This window comes from Heptranchias perlo, chromosome 1 (genome assembly GCF_035084215.1).
Source record: "Heptranchias perlo isolate sHepPer1 chromosome 1, sHepPer1.hap1, whole genome shotgun sequence".
Lineage (NCBI taxonomy): Eukaryota > Metazoa > Chordata > Chondrichthyes > Hexanchiformes > Hexanchidae > Heptranchias > Heptranchias perlo.
Window position 1 is genome coordinate 90,264,529 of NC_090325.1, and position 21,995 is coordinate 90,286,523.

Below are 21,995 nucleotides of genomic sequence, written 5' to 3' on the forward strand. Positions count from 1 at the left end.
TCCCTTTTAAATTCAAAACACTAGATCATATTGAAATAGGTCTTTTCCATGTTTCAAAACACTACAGGATTTAGACGAGTAGAAACTTACAACTGGCCCTTTGATCACTCTCTCTGTCTGAATCACTCTCCCTCTCTCTGTCGCTGTGCGTCTCTCCCTCATAGAAATGTAGAAACATAGAAAATAGGAGCAGAAGTAGGCCATTCGGCCCTTTGAGGCTGCTCCGCCATTCAATATGATCATGGCTGATCCTCTATCTCAATACCATATTCCTGCTCTCTCTCCCCCCATACCCCTTAATGCCTTTTGTGTCTAGAAATCTATCTAGCTCCTTCTTAAATATATTCAGTGACTTGGCCTCCACAGCCTTCTGTGGTAGAGAATTCCACAGGTTTACCACCCTCTGAGTGAAGAAATTTCTCCTCATCTCAGTCCTAAATGTCCTACCCCGTATCCTGAGATTGTGACCCCCTCATTCTGGGCCCCCGAGCCAGGGGAAATATCCTCCCTGCATCCAGTCTATCTAGCCCTGTCAGAATTTTATATGTTTCAATGAGATCCTCTCTCATTCTTCTAAACTCGAGTGAATACAGGCCGAGTCGACCCAACCTCTCCTCATACGACAGTCCTACCATCCCAGGAATCAGTCTGGTGAACCTTCGCTGCACTGCCTCTATGGCAAGTATATCCTTTCTTAAGTAAGGAGACCAAAACTGCACACAAATACTCCAGGTATGGTGTCACCAAGGCCCTGTATAAGTGCAGTATGACATCTTTGCTCCTGCACTCAAATCCTCTTGCGATGAAGGCCAACATACCATTCGCCTTCCTAACTGCTTGCTGCAGCTGCATGTTTGCTTTCAGTGACTGGTGTCCAAGGACACCTAGGTCCCTTCATATATCAACATTTCCCAATCTATTACCATTTAAATAATACTTTGCCTTTCTGTTTTTCCTTCCGAAGTGGATAACTTCACATTTATGCACATTATACTGCATCTGCCATGTATTTGCCCACTCACTCAACTTGTCTAAATCGCCTTGAAGCCTCTTTGCATCCTCCTCATAACTCACGATCCCACCTAGTTTTGTGTCAGCAGACTTGGAAATATTACATTTGGTTCCCTCATCCAAATCATTGATATATTATGAATAGCTGGGGCCCAAGCACTGATCCTTGCGGTACCCCATTAGTCACCGCTTGCCACCCCGAAAAATACCTATTTATTCTTATTCTCTGTTTCCTGTCTGTTAACCAATTTTCAATCCATGCCAGTATATTACCCCCAATTCCATGTGCTTTAATTTTGCACACTAACCTCTTATATGGGACTTTATCAAAGGCCTTTATCAAAGGCCTTCTGAAAATCCAAATATACCACATCCCCACTGGTTCTCCCTTTTTTCTATTCTACCAATTGCATCCTCAAAAAAAACTCCAGTAGGTTTGTCAAACATGATTTCCCTTTCATAAATCCATGTTGACTTTGTCTAATCCTGTTGATATTTTCTAATTGTCCTGTTATCACATCCTTTATAATAGACTCTAGCATTTTCCCTACTACTGATGTTAGGCTCACCGGCCTGTAGTTCCCTGTTTTCTCTCCTTTTTTTAAATAGTAGGTTTACATTTGCCACCCTCCAATCTGCAGGAACTGTTCCATAATCTGTAGAATTTTGGAAGATGACAACTAATGCATCCACTGTTTCCATGGCTACCTCTTTTAGTACTCTGGGATGCAGATTATCAGGCCCTGGGGATTTATCGGCTTTCAGTCCCATTAATTTCTCCAGCACTTTTTTTACTAATACTAATTTCCTTTAATTCCTCCTTCTCACTAGTCCCTTGGTTCCCTAGCATTTCTGGGAAGGTATTTGTGTCCTCTTCTGTGAAGACAGAAGCAAAGTATTTGTTTAATTGCTGTGCCATTTCTTTGTTCGCCATTATAAATTCTCCCGTTTCTGACTGTAAGGGACCTACATTTGTCTTGACTAATCTTTTTTCTTTTTACATTCTTGTAGAAGCTTTTACAGTCCACTTTTATGTTCCTTGCAAGTTTACTCTCATATGCTATTTTTCCCCTCTTAATCGATCTCTTGTTCCTTTTTTGCTGAATTCTAAACTGCTCCCAATCCTCAGGCTTGCTACTTTTTCCGGCAACTTTATACGACTTCTCTTTGGATCCAGTACTATCCTTAATTTCTTTTTTCGCCATGGTTGGGCCGCTTTTCCTTTTGTGTTTTTGAGCCAGAAAGGAATGTATAATTGTTGCAATTCATGCATTCGTTCCTTAAATGTTAGCCATTGCCTATCCACCGTCATGCCTTTTAATGAAGCTTCCCAATCTATCACAACCAACTCACTCCTCATACTTTCGTAGTTTCCATTGTTTAGATTTAGGACCCTAGTTTCAGATTGGACTACTTCACTTTCCATCTCAATGAAGAATTCTATCATGTTCTCTCTGTGTTGCTGTGTGTGTGTGTGTGTGTGTGTGTGTGTGTGTGTCTCTCTCTCTCTCTCTGTGTCTCGCCCTCTGTGTCACTGTGTGCGCCTCCCTCTCGGTGCACCTCCTCCCCCCCCATCCTCTCTGGGTGTGTCTCTCTTCCCACTCCCACTCCCACTCCCCCCCCCCCCCCACCAACCCCCCCCCCCTCCCGCCCCCGGCGTTGCAGCTCCTGTCGGCAGCTAGCCTGTGAATCAGGCTGTCTGCGGGGGGTGAAACCCAGAAAAAACTTGAATCACCATCAATTACATCGCGATTGCGTCGGAAAATGTAAGTTTTTTTAAAAAAATTCGGGTTTGCCACACTCGCCTTCACCATCCCCCCCCCCCCCCCCCCGCCGCTGCCAACCCGCCACCATTTCAAAATTGAGCCCATAGTCTCGGAGTGATGGGGGTGTGGGGGCGTCTTTACGGTTGAGCCTAATACTGTTTTCACACATGTCCTAACATATAGATACCAGCATTAGGCTCGAGAAGTTGAAAGGTCCTCTGGTTGCTGTTTTTAGGATCCTAAAGGAACTAAATAATATAGACCGTGACCAGCTATTTCACCATGTCCAGAATAGTAGAACCAGAGGACACAGCCTGCACTTGAAGGGGGGTAAATTCAAAACTAATCTGCAGAAACCATGTCCCAGATTTTACTGAAAAAATAATGACGTCTGATTGACCCACTGTGATATTAATGCGGAAATCGGCCAGCAACTTGTGGCGAGGAAGAGAGACACCGTGAACTGCGAATTGCCACAAGTTGCTGGCGAAGTTTGCTTCACGAAAACGGCATCTCATCATTAACCTCCGTGTGATTTTCATGAAGTTGATGCATTTGCTCATTAATTGCCCATTAAACTTGCTACAGAAAGTTATGTGTAGTAATTAAGTGTAAGTACCCTTTTAACAATGTGATAATTGTTAATAACTGCCAATCAACCGCTCTTGCCCAGAAAGTGAACAATTAAAAGTGTCAATTTTTAAAATTTTTAAATTCTTTCTTTTCTGTCTTTTTTTTCTCTCAATCCAATCATTATTCTTTCCCTCTTTATTTCTCTTTCTGTACCTGATTTGACATTGAGTTCACCCTTCTCAGTCCTTCTGCTGTTTATTTCACAATCCTTTAATCTCATTGGTTAAGGAGATAGACTGTTGTTCCCATTGTTCACCAAGGTCCCAGATTCCCTGTTTCCCTTGCTGTGCCGTTATCAGCTCGCATTGCCAGCAAATTTGTGGTCAAAATTTTTTTAAACCTAAATGTGCACGAACAAGATGCCCCCGCTCCAGCAAAATCTGGGCCATTGTTTCAGTGAGAGTGGTAAATCTATGGAACAGGTACCCCAGGGAGACTGTGGAAGCAGTTAGTATTGAGTTATTCAAATGCAAATTAGATCGATTTATTTCAGAAAATATTAAGTAATTTGAGACATGACGTGGTAAGTGTAGTATACTTGGGAGGAATAGGTGACTTTAGACCTATGGGGCTCGATATTGCCAGGGCTGTGGGTTCGTGGCGGGGGGGCTATTGGGCGCGTGGGTAACGTGCCCGCGGAAATCAGTCTGCCCCGCACGCGATCGCAGCCTAATTGGAGCCACTTACCTGGTCTTCCGGGTTCCCCACTGCTGAGCTGCGCATCGGGCGGATGCGCAGTAAGGTCCGTCAGCTGGAGGAGCTCTATTTAAAGGGGCAATCCTTCACTGACAGATGCTGCAACAAATAGGAAAAAATACAGCGTGGAGCAGCCCAGGGGTAAGGCTGCTCCCAGGTTTAATGATGCCTCACTCCAGGTATCATTGGATAGGGTGAGGAGGAGGGGGAGGACAGAGATATTCCCCCCGGCGGGCGGGAGGAAACGGCCTGACTCGAGGTGGCAGAGGAGGTCACCTGCATCACCAACATATCGCCCACCTGCATACAGTGCAGGAGGCGCAGCAATGACCTAAGTAGGTCAGCCAAAGTGAGTACACTTACTCATTCCCCTACACTCCGTCTGCCACATCACCGCCCCCACCCCACATCTCCTTCTGCACTGCCCACACTACTCTGTCACATCACCCCTCACACCCACTCAAAGCTCATCCTCATCTTACCTGCACTTACTCACCTCGCCAGTACTCATCCTGCCACTACCACTCAACCCAATCCTCATACAATCTCATGGCTCTATCTCATACTCACCCTCTCATGCATCTCTTTCACAGTCAGCCTCACTCAACCTGCCACCACCTGTGCTGCAGCCACAGGGCATGCATCACATATGTGCAGTAGGAAGTGTAAGGCAAACGTGTCGTGAGCATGAAGGGGATACACAAGGGTGTTTGAGGGTTTGTCATGGTTGTTACTTATATTTAATTTCTGATCAACTCACATCACATATTATATTGGCACCACTACTGCCACGTCTTTGCGAATCTTGTCTGGTTTGTGCAATAATGCCCTTTCCTGAGGATCACAATGAAGACCCACACCTGATGCCACCCATTGTGTCACTTCAAAGTGGGTGTAGGTGTATTTGCAGGGCTCTTTTGTGCAGATGACTGAGAGACGTCGGCGATGTCCCCGGTGGCACCCTGGAAGGATGCAGAGGAGAAGTTGTTGAGGGCAGTGGTGACTTTGACAGTGACAGGTAAGAAGATGGTGCTCGGGCCAGCCGGGAGCAGCTCAGCATGAAGGAGGCTGCAGATGTCCACAGCCACATGTCGAGTGACTCTGAGCCTCCGAGTGCACTGCTGCTCAGAAAGGTCCAGGAAGCTGAGCCTCGGTCTGTAGACCCTGTGGCAAGGGTAGTGCCCCCTGCGACGCATCTCTCTCTGCGGTTGCCCTCCCTCCTGCTGTGCAGGTGGATGTGTCACAGCACTGTGTTGTGGAGCTCCACGTGTCAGAGGTGGACGGCTTGGCCAGCAAGGCTGGTGATGCTGTTTGTCCTCCGAGGAGGTCATGACTGCAGCTACGGCGGCCCCCATCCGAAAGATGTATATCTGAGGGGGTCCGCAAGGTAGTTACATGTCTCTGGACCCCGGGGTAAGTGTGCAAGTTGGTGAATTTGATTGTCAGGAGGAGGGTGGTGGAGGCCAAACTTTGTCCCAAGTGACAGAGTGGCCTCCTGCAATGATAATTGTAAACAATTTTACAACACCAAGTTATAGTCCAACAATTTTTATTTGAAATCTACAAGCTTTCGGAGGCTTCCTCCTTCCTCAGGTAAATGTCAAGAGCTCCTTGAAGCCTACGCATTTATACATATGGAACAATACATGGTGTTTACAGACTGCCCCTGCAACTGTCCATTGCCAAGGCAATCACCATGTTCAGACAGAGAGGTGTCAACTACAGAACCCCCGAATACACATTCAACAAAAAAACAAACAGGAAAAAAAAGAGAGAGGCAGAAACATCCGGAAGGCAGAGAAAGCCAGCAAATGACCCATTATATTAAAAACAGATAGCTTTTGTTCGCTGGTGGGGTAACGTGTAGCGTGACATGAACCCAAGATCCCGGTTGAGGCCGTCCTCATGGGTGCGGAACTTGGCTATCAATTTCTGCTCGACGATTTTGCGTTGTCGTGTGTCTCGAAGGCTGCCTTGGAGAACGCTTACCCGAAGATCGGTGGCTGAATGTCCCTGACTGCTGAAGTGTTCCCCGACTGGGAGGGAACCCTCCTGTCTGGCGATTGTTGCGCGGTGTCCGTTCATCCGTTGTCGCAGTGTCTGCATGGTCTCGCCAATGTACCATGCTCCGGGGCATCCTTTTCTGCAGCGTATGAGGTAGACAACATTGGCCGAGTCACAGGAGTATGAACCATGCACCTGGTGGGTGGTGTCCTCTCGTGTGATGGTGGTATCTGTGTCGATGATCTGGCATGTCTTGCAGCGGTTACCGTGGCAGGGTTGTGTGGTGTCGTGGACGCTGTTCTCCTGAAAGCTGGGTAATTTGCTGCGAAAGATAGTCTGTTTGAGGTTGGGTGGCTGTTTAAAGGCGAGTAGTGGAGGTGTGGGGAAGGCCATAGCGAGGTGTTCATCGTCATTGATGACATGTTGAAGGCTGCGGAGAACATGGCGTAGTTTTTCCGCTCCGGGGAAGTACTGGACGACGAAGGGTACTCTGTTCCTGCAATGAGTGAGGGTCTCCCTCTACCACCTATCGAATGGACCTTTGCAGCTGCCACAGGCTGATGGCTGCAACACGACCATTTCAACTGGGAGTGTTTCCCCCAGTATGGGAAACAGTCCCAGTTGTTTCTAAAATCCCACCCCTCCTGACATATTCCCTTAATCAGGTCTGTTAATAACCTGAAATAGCAAGGTAAATACTCTCAAGTGGCACCCCGCTGGCTTTAATTGCCTGCGGGAGTCCCACATGCGGGGGCTGCGCGCGCACGTCGGCGCGTCTGTGGGGAACCTGGAAGTGGGAGGGTTGGAGCCGGGCTCCCGACCCGCTTCGGGATTCCCCAGTTTTCGGAGCCCCCACCCCCACCCCTGCCAGGAAAGCACCCGATAGCGGGTGCTAAAATATTGCCCAAGGTTCTCAAAGTTCTCCACCACTGGGGTTTTCCTCATGCCATGCCTGGGTCTGTTGTACATTAATTGATGGAGATTGATTGCTATGATTAGTCAACAACTCCGTTATCATTGTATCATGTGACTAGAACGCTAACTAGATGGACCTTGGTCTGTCTTCGTCTAGCAATTCCTAATTTCCTGTTTCCAGCAGTGGTCACCAGATAGCTATCGGTAATGGGAACTCTGGCATTATTTCTTTCTCCCTCCCTAATCCTCTTGTGGTACCACTACTGCCACCGCAGTTGGGATTAGCTGACTCAATATCGACTGAATAAGTTTTTTAAAAAAAAATCAAATAGTTACAAAACTTAACTGAATTCAATATCCTTTGCTATTTCTATAGATATAATGTGGAGATGCCGGTGATGGACTGGGGTTGACAATTGTAAACAATTTTACAACACCAAGTTATAGTCCAGCAATTTTATTTTATATTCACAAGCTTTCGGAGGCTTCCTCCTTCGTCAGGTGAACGATGTGAAAGGACATCTATAGATATAAGCAAGGGATGTTGTGATATTGGCTTCGAGCAGTTTATAAGGCAGACTGTGTTGGAGCGTTTGAATTAATTCAACTGGAGATGATAGTCATTAATCCAAGGGTACATCAGCTGCGCATGTTAAAGGCTATTGTAATCTTGTAACATTGCAACATTATTTTACAAGACAATTTATCAATTTAGTAAACGACCGAGTGTGTAATGGCAGAGTCATTGCGTCAGTGATCACATCTGCTTAAATGAAAAATAAAAAGACCCCTGGCTGGCGCAGCAGAGTTTTTATTTTATTCGTTCATGGGATCTGGGCGTCGCTGGCGAGGCCAACATTTATTGCCCATCCCTAATTGCCCTTGAGAAGGTGGTGGTGAGCCACTTTCTTGAACTGCTGCAGTCCGTGTGGTGAAGGTTCTCCCACAGTGCTGTTCGGAAGGGAGTTCCAGGATTTTGACCCAGCGACGATGAAGCAATGGCGATATATTTCCAAGTCTGGATGGTGTGTGACTTGAAGGGGAACATGCAGATGGTGTTGTTGCCATGTGCCTGCTGCCCTTGTCCTTCTAAGTGGTAGAGGTCGCGGGTATGGGAGGTGCTGTCGAAGAAACCTTGGCGAGTTGCTGCAGTGCATCCTGTGGATGGTACACACTGCAGCCATAGTGCGCCGGTGGTGAAGGGAGTGAATGTTCAGGATGGTGGATGGGGTGCCAATTAAGCGGGCTGCTTTGGCCTGGATGGTGTCGAGCTTCTTGAGTGTCGTTGGAGCTGCACTTATCCAAGCAAGTGGAGAGTATTCCATCACACTCCTGACTTGTGCCTTGTAGATGGTGGAAAGGCTTTGGGGAGTCAGGAGGTGAGTCACTCGCTGCAGAATACCCAGCCTCTGACCTGCTCTTGTAGCCATAGTATTTATGTGGCTGGTCCAGTTAAGTTTCTGGTCAATGGTGACCCCCAGGATGTTGATGGTGGGGGATTCGGCGATGGTAATGTCAAGAGGAGGTGGTTAGTCTTTCTCTTGTTGGAGATGGTCATTGCCTGGCACTTGTCTGGCGCGAATGTTACTTGCCACTTATTAGCCCAATCCTGGATGTTGTCCAGGTCTTGCTGCATGCAGGCACGGATTGCTTCATTATCTAAGGCGTTGCAAATGGAACTTAACACTGTGCAAACATCAGCGTGCATCCCCATTTCATGATGGAGGGAAGGTCAATGTTGAAGCAGCTGAAGATGGTTGGGCCTAGGACACTGCCCTGAGGAACTCCTGCAGCAATGTCCTGGGGCCGAGATGATTGGCCTTCAACAACCACTACCATCTTTCTTTGTGCTAAGTATGACTCAGCCACTGGAAAGTTTTCCCCCTCACTCCCATTGACTTCAATTTTACTAGGGCTCCTTGGTGCCACACTCTGTCAAATGCTGCCTTGATGTCAAGGACAGTCACTCTCACCTCACCGCTGGAATTCAGCTCTTCTGTCCATGTTTGGACCAAGGCTGTAATGAGGTCTGGAGCCGAGTGGTCCTGGCGGAACCCAAACTGAGCATCAGTGAGCAGATTATTGGTGAGTAAGTGCCGCTTGATAACACTGTTGACGATATCTTCCATCACTTCGCTAATGATTGAGGTTAGACTGATGGGGCGGTAATTGGCCGGATTGGATTTGCCCTGCTTTTTGTGGACAGGACATACCTGGGCAACTTTCCACATTGTCTGGTAGATGCCAGTGTTGTAGCTGTACTGGAACAGCTTGGCTAGAGGCGCAGCTAGTTCTGGAGCAGAAGTCGTCAGCACTACAGCCGGGATGTTGTCGGGGCCCATAGCCTTTGCTGTATCCAGTGGACTCTTCATATCACGTGGAGTGAATCGAATTGGCTGAAGACTGGCTTCTGTGATGATGGGGATATCGGGAGGAGGCCGAGATGGATCATCCACGCGGCATTTCTGGCTGAAGATGGTTGCAAACGCTTCAGCCTTGTCTTTTGCACTCACGTGCTGGACTCCACCATCATTGAGGATGGGGATGTTTACAGAGCCTCCTCCTCCCGTTAGTTGTTTAATTGTCCACCACCATTTCACGACTGGGTGTGGCAGGACTGCAGAGCTTTGATCTGATCCGTTGATTGTGGAATCGTTTATCTCTGTCTCTTGCATGCATGTAGTCCTGAGTTGTAGCTTCACCAGGTTGGCATCTCGTTTTTAGGTACACCTGGTGCTGCTCCTGGCATGCTCTTCTACACTCCTCATTGAACCAGGGTTGATCCCCTGGCTTGTTGGTAATGGTAGAGTGAGGAATATGCCGGGCCATGAGGTTACAGATTGTGCTGGAATACAATTCTGCTGCTGCTGATGGCCTATAGCGCCTCATGGATGCCCAGTTTTGAGCTGCTAGATCTGTTCTGAATCTATCCCATTTTGCACGGTGATAGTGCCACACAGCACGTTGGATGGTGTCCTCTGTGCGAAGATGGGACTTCGTCTCCACGAGCACTGTGCGGTGGTCACTCCTACCAATACTGTCGTGGACAGATGCATCTGCGACAGATAGATTGGTGAGGACGAGGTCAAGCAGGTTTTTCCCTCGTGTAGATTCCAGTCCAGCCTATACTTGTCTCCCTCTTTGCTGGTAGTAATGGGCCTTTGTGAAACATGCATGCAGATTTTTATCTCTGTTCTACAGTGCAGAATTGCTCACAATTTGTGACTAATTGGTATTAACTGATACTCTAAAAAGACACAAGACTAGTTACTGTGAGGAATAGAATATTCGTGTTGGTGCAGTAGGGAATGGTCCCCTAGGGCAGGGCTTAAATTATATTTCTTTGGGCACTGTGGTAGGTGCTTTGCAGGCAACCTACACTGTAACTGAACTGGAAATGCTTGATGTTGATCCCAGGTGCAAAAGAATTGAAAAGCATTTCCATTCCCTGTGCTGACATTCCTCACCTTAATTAGTGCAAAGTTACTGTTTAAGAAAAAACAAAGATGTCAAGGGTGGGAGAAACACAAGCTTATTAGAAGTATTTAGAATCTCTTGCGAATCAAACTTTCCCCAATGGCGTTTTACTTGAGCAGGCTGTTACAGAAACTCATTTCTTTGCTCCTATGATTCATCTCCCACTTGCTATTGGGCTCAAAACGTGGCATTAGCATTTCATGTCTAAACAAAAATATCGGAAGAAAAATTAGGCTGATTTTTTTTTAAAAGGGATGCTGATAATGACAATTTGCTTAAAAATAATCAAGCTGGGCGAGTGCCACAAAAATTGATTTGATTTAAAATGCTAACTTAGTTTTCTGGTATTGCCTAAAAGCAAATTATTGCTTTAGATCATTTTGAAGTTCTTCATTTGATCAGTAGAGATTGAGATTGAAATATTTGCTCATTTACTGATATGTACATATCGATATGTAGATAGATATGTAGATATATGGATATTTAATATGAAAATACATTCAGATGTAGACTTCCCCCCCCCCCCCCCCCCCCCAGTGGCTTACCTATTTAAGCAAGCGAGTGTCCACTAGGCTGAGTTGGTAGATCTCATCCAGGCGAGGTTAATATAACAACAAATTACATTTATATAACACCTTTTAGTATAAAAATCAACCCAAGGAATTTCAGAAACTGGGGTAATGAAAAGATGCTGAGCCAGGAAGGAAGAGAATAACAGTTGTGTCAAATGGCTAGGTTGAAAAGATGGGTTTTGAGAGGGTTATAAAAGGTTGAAAGAGGTCTGGAATGGTTTAGGGAGAGGCTACAGTTGGCCTCTGCATTTTTGGGGAAGGAAGGGAAAATCAGCTGTGGTTCCTGCTCCTGACTACAGTTCTATGACCCTTGCTGAGAATGTACATGTGTAAATATTGGGCAAGGACAAGATTGGGCTTGGTTATGATGTTCACCTTGGGGAATAGCCTGCCAACTCTATCAAGGCTTGCATGTAACAAATGGCCTTGTGAAGGAGGTATTGGAGGGTGATTTTTGCCATCGGAACCATACCCTAGTGAGAAGTCGATGCCTTTGTAAAAGGGGAGGGTAGAAATTGACAGCAAAAGGAGTAAAAATTGCAAATATTTTTTTAAAGAGGTTTGATTTTCTAAAACTCTAATAGTTTTTTACAGATTATCATCATACATTACAGCATAGAAAGTGGCCATTCGGCCCATTGTGCCTGTGCCGGCTCTTTGAAAGAGCTCTCCAATTAGTCCCATTCCCCTGCTCGATTCCCATAGCCCTGTACATTTTTTTCCCTTCAAGTATTTATCTAATTGCCTTTTGAAAGTTACTATTGAATCTGCTTCCACCACCCTTTCAGGCAGTGCATTCCAGATCATGACAACTTGCTGAGTAAAAATAAAATGTTTCCTCATGTCACCTCTGGTTCTTTTGCCAATCATTTTAATTCTGTGTCCTCTGGTTACTGACCCTTCTGCCACAGGAATGAGTTTCTCCTTAGTTACTCTATCAAAACCGTTCATGATTTTGAACACATCCATCAAATCTCCTCTTAACCTTCTCTGTTCTAAGGAGAACAACCTCAGCTTCTCCAGTTTATCCATGTAACTGAAGTCCCTCATCACTGGCACCATTCTAGTAAATCTCTTCTGCACCCATAAAATGATTGCGAACTACCAAGTGCACTTTTTCTTCTGAAACTACTAATGAAAGAACAGGTTGGGTTTCCTGGCTGCCTGCAACAAGGGGTATTGACATAATGGGGCATGAGTGCCTGACTTCTTGGTAAAATATGGGAGACAGCCAGATGGATCTGAAGACGTGGATAACTAATAATTAAAACTTACATCAGCAGCAACTTAAAAAAGAAAGTTGCAACAATTCAAATAAAAGGTGGCTATTCTACATGACGGGTTACCTTTTTGTTGTCTGAATTATGTGCTCATCTAGGTGATGAGTGTTAGTGCTACAGAATGGAACACTTTCCATTTCGGGCACTCAGTATTTTCCTCGAGAATTGCCAGGTCAGGTATGGTTAGGTGCAGGGTAAAGTTGTCTCTATTCAATGTGGCTCAGCACCTACCTCAGCAGAACATCCTCTAATGCATCAGCGTAACATTTTTCTAGTTCCCACAACAACTATCCTTTAGCCTATGAGTGAGATTAACAATTTAGTGTCAATTATTCTGAATTAGAAGCAGTTTATGCTGTGGGCCATGCCCCTTAGGAACTGCCCAATATCCCTTGGCTTTTGGGGTAGTCACCTGCTAATTCTGATATTTAAAAATCAGACAGTGGTAATACAGTTTTCCCATGTTTGATTGTTTTTTTTATTAGAAGACTGAATACCTGCACAGATTGGGATGCTCACACAGGCAAATGAAAGACCGGCCCATTTTTCACTTGCACAATTGGAGTATTTCACTCACTTAAAAGAAAAAGTCTCCCTGGTTTAGGATTGGACAAAATGTAGTTGTCCTATTTTACATAAAATGCCTACAATCATCAGGCAGGGGAAACTTTCATCCAGTCATTCAGGGCTGGATTTGAATCTATGTCTGAGGTGAAAGGTCAGCAATTTAACCCACCCAAGCAATGTATAGCACCAGAAAAGACACTTGCAGTCCATCTGGACATCCCAATGTCTAGGAAATAACATCCCGCGATACTACTCATCTCCCTCTATCAAACTTTTCTCTTAGTACTCTATTCAACTCTTCTCAAATTTCAGTCCCCACTGCCTCCCTTGGCAGTCCATTCCATACATTCATTAGTAGTTAAATCTAAAATGATTTTTCACATTCCATCTTCTAAGTTTGAGGCTATGGCTTCTCATTGTAGAATCTGTGATAATGTTAAACATATTGCCGTTTATTTACCTAGACCCTTCACAATTCAGTATACTGGTGTCAGCCGTGGCTCAGTGGTACCACTCTACTCTAAGTCAAAAAGGTCATGGGTTCAAATCCCACTCCAGAGACTTGAGCATATAATCTAGGCTGACATTTCATTGCAGTGCTGAGCAAGTGCTGCACTTTCAAAGGTGCCGTCTTTCGGATGAGGTGTTAAACCGAGGCCTGCCTGCTCTCAGGTGGATGTAAAGGATCCCATGACACTATTTGAAGAGTTTTTCTCAGTGTCCTGGCCAACATGGATCCCTCAACCATCATCACTTTTTTTAAAACAATTATCTGGTCATTTGCTGTTTGTGGGATTTTGCCGTGCACAAGTTGGTTGCTGTACTTGCCCACTTTACAACAGTCACTACATTTCAAAAGTCCTTCAATGGATGTGAAGCACTTTTGGATGTTCTGGGTTATGAAAGTTTTTTTTTTCTTTTTCTTTCTCCATCTCTATCAGATTATGCCAGAGCCTTCTCTTCTCCAATGTAAACATTTTCATCCTCTATAGCCTCTTCACGTAACTCAGATGCCTAATCCAAGCTATCAATTTAGTTGTGTTTCATCACACCCTCTCCAATGCTGATGTCTTTCTCATAATATGATGGGAATCTTACAACACCAGGTTATAGTCCAACTGTTTTATTTGAAAATCACAAGCTTTCGGAGGCTTTCTCCTTCGTCAGGTGAAGTGTGGGATTCCTTGAACGTTACCGCATTTATAGTCAGAGAACAATACCTGGTGATTACAGATAATCCTTCCAACTGCCCGTTGTCAAGGCAATCAAAGTGTTCAGACAGAGAGATGTTACCTACAGGACCACCGAATATACAAACGACCAGAACAAAAAGAAAGAGAGAGAGAGAGAGAGAAACATCCGAAAGGAAGAGAATGACCCGTTGTATTAAAAACAGATAACTTTTTTTCGCTGGTGGGGTTACGTGTAGCGTGACATGAACCCAAGATCTCGGTTTAGGCCGTCCTCATGGGTGCGGAACTTGGCTATCAATTTCTGCTCGACGATTTTGCGTTGTCGTGTGTCATGAAGGCCGCCTTGGAGAACACTTACCCGAAGATCGGTGGCTGAATGTCCTTGACTGCTGAAGTGTTCCCCGACTGGGAGGGAACCCTCCTGTCTGGCGATTGTTGCGCGGTGTCCGTTCATCCGTTGTCGCAGTGTCTGCATGGTCTCGCCAATGTACCATGCTCCGGGGCATCCTTTCCTGCAACGTATGAGGTCGACAACGTTGGCCGAGTCACAGGAGTATGAACCATGTACCTGGTGGATGGTGTCTGTGTCGATGATCTGGCATGTCTTGCAGAGGTTGCCGTGGCAGGGTTGTGTGGTATCGTGGACGCTGTTCTCCTGAAAGCTGGGTAATTTGCTGCGAACTATGGTCTGTTTGAGGTTGGGTGGCTGTTTGAAGGTGAGTAGTGGAGGTGTGGGGATGGCCTTAGCGAGGTGTTCGTCGTCATCGATGACATGTTGAAGGCTGTGGAGAACATGGCGTAGTTTCTCCGCTCCGGGGAAGTACTGGACGACGAAGGGTACTCTGTTGGTTGCGTCCCGTGTTAGTCTTCGGAGGAGGTCTATGCGATTTTTCGCTGTGGCCCGTCTGAACTGTCGATCGACGAGTCGAGCGTCATATCCCGTTCTTACGAGGGCGTCTTTCAGCGTCTGTATGTGTCCATCGCGTTCCTCCTCGTCTGAGCCGATCCTGTGTATTCGCAGGGCCTGCCCATAGGGGATGGCCTCTTTGACGTGGTTAGGGTGAAAGCTGGAAAAGTGGAGCATTGTGAGGTTTTCCGTGGGCTTGCGGTAGAGTGAGCTGCTGAGGTGCCCGTCTTTGATGGAGATTCGTGTGTCCAAGAAAGAAACCGATTCTGAGGAGTAGTCCATGGTGAGTTTGATGGTGGGATGGAACTTGTTGATGTTATCGTGTAGTCTCTTCAGTGATTCTTCTCCGTGGGTCCATAGGAAGAAAATGTCGTCGATGTATCTGGTGTATAGCGTTGGTTGGAGGTCCTGTGCAGTGAAGAAGTCGTGCTCGAACTTGTGCATGAAAATGTTGGCGTATTGCGGTGCGAATTTGGTCCCCATGGCTGTTCTGTGTGTTTGGGTAAAGAACTGGTTATCGAAGGTGAAGACATTGTGATCCAGGATGAAGCGGATGAGTTGCAGGATGGCGTCTGGAGATTGGCTGTTGTTGGTGTTGAGTATTGATGCTGTTGCAGCGATGCCGTCATCGTGGGGGATACTGGTGTAGAGTGCCGAGACGTCCATCGTGGTGAGAAGTGTTCCTGGTTCAACTGGTCCGTGGGTGCTGAGTTTTTGTAGGAAGTCTGTAGTGTCGTGACAGAAGCTGGGGGTTCCCTGTACGATGGGTTTCAAGATGCCCTCGACGTATCCAGAGAGGTTCTCACACAGGGTTCCGTTGCATGATACGATAGGACGTCGTGGTGTTTTGGCTTTGTGTATCTTTGGGAGGCAGTAGAAGTCTCCCACGCGGGGAGTACGTGGGATGAGAGTGCGTAGGATGCTTTGAAGGTCTGGATCGAAGGTCTTGATCAGTTTGTTGAGCTGGTGGGTGTGTTCTTTGGTCGGATCTGCGGGTAACCGTCTGTAGTGTTCCTGGTTGTCCAGTTGTCGGTATGCTTCTTTGCAATAGTCCGTTCTGTTCTGTATGACGATGGCTTCTCCTTTGTCCGCTGGTTTGATGACGATGTTGCGGTTGGTCTTGAGAGCGTTGATGGCGTTGCGTTGTGCTCGGGTGACATTCTGGACTGTCTTGTGAGTGCGGCTGATGAATCTGGCATTAACTCATTTCCTGACAGCTTGAGCATACATGTCCAGCTGAGGGCAGCGACCCTCCGGAGGAGTCCAGTTTGACTCTTTCTTCTTCGGTTGCTGTACCGCGGATCCCTCTGTCTGCTGTTCCAGATCATTGATTGTCTCATTGGGTTCGCTGCTGAAATCTTGGGATTTGTGGAAGAATTCCCGGAGCCTCATTCTCTTGATGAATTCCTCTGTGTCCACCGCGAGACCAATGAGGTCCATTTTGGTGGTGGGGCAGAAATTGAGCCCTCGGCTGAGAACTTCAATTTTGTCTGGTTGAAGGGTGTGGTCGGACAAATTGACGATAGACTTCCCTGTGGTTGCAACCGTGGTACCAGGGGAGGCTTGGTTGATGCTGGTGGTGATGCCGAATTTCTCAAGTTTCCTGCTCTTGGTTTTTATGTAGTCAGCGTAGTTCCGTTGCCTCGTCTGTTTGGCGGTGTCTCGTAGCTGGTCTGCTGTGTCCTGAGTACAGGTTGAGAGTATGGACTCTATCTTGGTTTCGAGGTTGCGGCATCTGCTGTAGAGTTGGTGTACAAGATGGTTGCGGAGTGTGCGAGAGGTACGACGGCAGAGTCTCTCAGCGTAATCTGAGTTGTATGTCGACTTGAGTGGGTTCATGATCTGTAGTCCTTTCGGGATCTTGTCTGCTTTCTTGCAGCTCTGTAAAAACTTGATGTCTGTGTCTATATGCGCGATCTTCTTGGATATCCTCTCCACTGTGAGCCGGTAGTTTGTCTACAGCAGACGCCGCAACCTCGAAACCAAGATAGAGTCCATACTCTCAACCTGTACTCAGGACACAGCAGACCAGCTACGAGACACCGCCAAACAGACGAGGCAACGGAACTACGCTGCCTATTCACCAGTCATCCCAAATCCCTTTCTTGTGTTGTGTCCTGTAGAATTATGCCATATTGCTTACATTGTCACTGTTTATTATCCTTTTCTAAACTAATGACTTTGTTTTCTCCATATTAAATTACATTTGTTACTTGTCAGCTCAGTGCCCCAGTGTGAAATAGACTGGGGCACTGGGCTGACAATTTTTGAAATATTTTTGAAATATATCAAAAATTCTATATTTGATGAGACTTTTGTTATTTGCAGTCCTTCCGACTTTGATATCATCTGCAAACTTGGAGTTTTATTTCTGTTCTTACTTCCAAGCCACTTATGAATGTTGTAAATAGCAATGGTCCCAGTGCTGATCTGTTAAGCTCCCTATTCTATACTCACCCCACTTCAAATACCATCATCCTTTGCTTTGTCTGTTCCAACCACTTTCTGAACCATTTCAGAAGTAACCTACCTATGCCATTCCTTCCAATATGGTGGACCAATCCCTTATGTTCCGTTTTATCAACAGTTTTGCTGAAACCCAAGTAAACAATATCCATTGAACTCTCCCTGTCCACAAGGTTTGTTACCTCCCCAAAGAACTCCTAGATTCATCAAGCATGATCTTCCTCTCATAAAGCCATGTACACTGTATCTCTGATTTTTGTTTTCCCCAAGCGTGCTCATTTTTATTCGTTACAGATTTATTTGGGGGAAGGTTTGATGAATATGTGGGTAATAAAAGTACAACTATACAGCATTAAGTTTAATAAGGCTATTGTGAGCCTACTCTATACTGGGCTGTTCAATCAGCATTCCTGTGTTGATTTTGCAATGATGATTGCAACCCTATGTTTTCCTTCTTTTGAACACAAGTCAAAATTTGCATTATAAATAGAAAGAGAAGCCTTGTAGGTTTTTTCTGTAGTTTTTGTTTTGAAGTTATTTTAACTCTGGTAAAGAGCCAATGAACATTTTTAATTCTAAAATTTCTTTTATCCATAGTGCTGAGAAATGGTGCTTGGGAAATTGTCCATTGGGAAAAGGTATGAAATATTGTTTATCTTAATCAAAGAAAGTAAAGCCATATTAAGTTGACTGGCATAATTATCACTAACGCAATCTGAGTGAATTATTGTGCTGATCATTTGTCTACTAAAAATACTTGATGCATTCTAAGCTAATGAATGATGGTGTGAGTAATAATGCTAGAGACTTGCCAAAGTGTCCAAGGTATAGCAGATTAATGAGTTGGTTCAAATATGGATCCAGCTTATGTTTGTCTGTGTTGCTTTGAGTAGTTCATTAGAAGAGCAGGGGAAAAAAAACTGTTATCTGCTCTCTTCTAGCTCCCCTAACTGAAAAGCATGAATCAGAAATAGATAAATATTGTACATGAGCTAAGTCAAGAAAAGAAAAATATAGGGTGTGAAAGGCCTCTGCTATCTCTCCCGTTCATGGTGTTTCTATAGAAACCCGACAAAGCAGATTAATGAGCATCTGTCAGATTCTGTTTAGCTGATGGAATTACTATAACATTAGCTAGTTCCATTATGATAATAGATGGGAATAAATTGGGCATTGGGATGATGACCGAAGCAGTAGGGAATATTACTAGTAATTGAAGATGATGCATAATAATATGATGGATAATGTTATCTTGTACACAAATGAATACCATGTTCTCCTGTTTGTGTTAAGGTGACTATATTTTTACACTTTAAAATTTTCTTGTGTCGATAAGACACTGGCCATTGGTCATGATTTTTAGTAAATACAAATAGCCTGTTTATCCATATGCAATACTGGTGACTGATAGCTAATTAGAAAAGAGCCTTCAGAATCAGCACTTTAGGTTATTTTTGTTGGCTAGAATTGTGCTTCTAGCAGATAGTGTAATGCAAACTCTTATTTATAATCCATAGTTTGTAAATAGTCAAAATGAAAACTGCTAAAGTGAAAATCATATTTTTTGTCAAACCCAAGAGCAATATTGTCATTGAAAGTACATTAGAACAAGAGTGCTAAAAATTTAAGCCTTGACATACTAATTGGGTCAAAACCACAACCAGCTAATTCCCACCAGAAAAAGACGACAGCCACTGAACAGAGAACTTCATGACGAAGCTTGCTGTTTGTTTTGGTTAGGAGTGCACATAGTGTGCTTTCGGTAATGGTTTTAGAGGACATCTACATACAAGACTGTCCTAACCTTCCAACTGGAGGATGTGGTCATCTGTGCCTGCATGTTTGGAGTATAAAAAACAACTTTGGTTCCTTTATATATCCTCAACCCAGTTTTCCTCAGTAAGTTGCAGAAATATCTGGAATAGCTTTTAAGTAGAACAATTGGATTTAACATTGTGTGCAATAAGGCAGGTAAATCTACTGAGGGAAAAGTGCAATTTCTGTAATTTTAGATTTGTCACACTTCCCAGAAGTACCATGTACTGTGTACATATGAACATAATGAGGATTGTCTATTTATCTTCATTTGTTGTTCCAGCAATGTGTTTTTGAAAGAATTACATGCTTATGTGGCACCACTGCATAAGTCTCCAGCTTTATATTGACGTTTTTTAACTCAGCAATGTTTTAAATCTGTTCTGAAGTGTACCCTGCACATATCAGTGGATCGTAATGCAGATGCGATTAAATTTTAATGATATGTTAATAGGAGAGTTCTGAAATATTGTCCCCAATCATGTGGGTTTTTATGGTCAAAGAGAATATTTCAGGCTATCTGAATTTGGTAGTTATAGAAAAGTCTGCACCTAGAATTCTGGAGATAGGCTTTATTTTATTTAGATTTTTTTCCATAAATATTGCAAATCCGTATTGAGGTGTTCAGCTGTAAAGTTGTAACACAGACAACATGATGCATGAGACTTCACTGTTGAGGTTTTGATGATGTGTGTAAGTGGTTTCAATTTTAGTCATACAGCAACTATGCTGCAGAAGTGCTTGATGGCCAGTATGTGAAGAACAATCTTTTTTGGGGTAGGGGAAGGAGGCAGAGAAATTTTTGGGGTTATGGGCAAGCAGAATAACTGCTGTTCATGTGCACCATGTTGTTGTTGCGGCTTCAACTTTTTAAAATACCCTTTTCTTTTTCCAAAAGTTTCTATGGCACTTCTATGAGTGGAGCTCGTCCCCCACAATCTCAAACTTTTTATACCCCCGCAGAATTAACATAGCTTGGATCTAACTCTTAATCCAACCTCAGTAAGCTCTTCAGTGCCTTGAGTCTATTCAAACAGAAAATTATTACACGGAGGACCAGACTGGTACAGGCTAAAATCATTATTACATACACCAAATTGATTCAGAAGCTTAATACCCAGGCAGTATAATAAAATAAGGTAATATTTTAAAATGCATCGAATACATAGAAAAGTCGTCTATTAGAGTCCTTGGCTCTTTGATATTCTTCATTGGGAAAGTCTTCAGTGGTTTCAATGACACACATAATCTAATAATTTTCAGCTCCAGCAATGCTCTTGAGGTCTCCCTTAATGATATAAATAGCACCAAATTTAATTAAATTCAGATTAGTGAACAGTGATTTTTTTAAAAAACCATTTACCTGAGCACTTGACATCTTTACTTCAAAGTCCGTATCTTAATTGGTCTGTATTCTTGGAGAGGGATAGTGTCTGGTCCTCCATTTCAAACTTGGGAAAACAACAGCATTTATTTTAAATCTGGGTTACCACAGATAATATAAAGTAATTGCAGATGAAAGCTGAAGGCGTATGAGTTTCTCTGTTTTTTGAAAGATACACTGGATACAACCATTAAATGGCTTTAATGTGGAGTTATTTAAAGGACCATATTACTGCAGAGAAAAGCACAATGGAACTTGCTTTATCCAGTATAATTGATGGGATGCCTCCTCCCCCGCCCCAGTGGATAATGGAAATTGGCAGATAATAGAGTCTCAAAATGTTGGTCTTGTACATGTGCCACTACAATATCCTAGGCTTAGGTATGAAGAGAAGAATAATACAATGAACATGCATTAAATTCAATCTTTCTGGAGATGTGCAGTTGATTTATGCCAGATGGGAAGAGATGACTATTAGCTGGCTGTGCAATAAAGTGATGCTTCATGCAGTACTTAGTTCCAAAAAAAATTCAGGACGGTGGCTAATTGGAATACGGGTAATTTAGGTTCCATTAGACTTTCAGTACAAAGTACAGATCCCACTGATAAGAGATAAATGGTTTTAATCTACACCTGCAGTATATAGAAGTAAAAAGACGGTTCTTTCTATACAATAATAACTTTCATTTACATAGTACCTTTTCATCTAGAAAACATACTGAGATACAGGCATAATCAGACAAAATGGATGTTGAGCCAAAGGAGCTATTAGGAGAGGTGACCAGAAGTGTGGTCAGAGGTGGATTTTAAAGAGGGCCTTAGAGGAGGTGAGGGAGGTGGAGGGGTTTAGGGAGGAAATTCCAGAATGTACGGCCTACGCAACTAAAAGCACAGTCACCAGTGGTGGGGCAAAGGGAGCAGGCGGGATTAAATCTGTTAGCCTTAGCTGCTGCTGTGGAAAAAGTTTCTATATCTCAGATCTCTACATAGCTATAACTAAACATCACTGGCATCATCCTGATGAATCTGCTGTATATACTTTATGGCTTTGATGTCAGTTCTATAATGGAGAGCCCAAAACTGCACACTGTGGCCTAACCAATATTTAGTATAAGTTTATCATTACTTCTTCAAACTTGTACTCTATGCCCCCTAATTATAAAACTCCAAATTCTATTGATTTTATTTTCATGGCTTTAACTTCCTGCATTTGCACTTTAGGAACTTATGTATTTGAACTCCTAAGTCTCTGTTTCGATATCTTTCCATTGAGTATTCACTGCCATTCCTTGTTTTTCTTCCCAAAGTG

At 44.2% G+C, this 21,995-nt stretch overlaps 1 protein-coding gene across 1 annotated transcript in view; it reads left to right on the forward strand.

Moving 5' to 3' along the window:
- Nucleotides 1-21,995, forward strand: part of atp8a1 (ATPase phospholipid transporting 8A1) — a 417,286-nt gene that overhangs the window by 130,277 nt on the left and 265,014 nt on the right. The window contains exon 6 of the mRNA XM_067988311.1: nt 18,085-18,125. Coding sequence (XP_067844412.1) covers nt 18,085-18,125 — 41 coding nt within the window. The remainder of the gene's footprint in view (nt 1-18,084; nt 18,126-21,995) is intronic.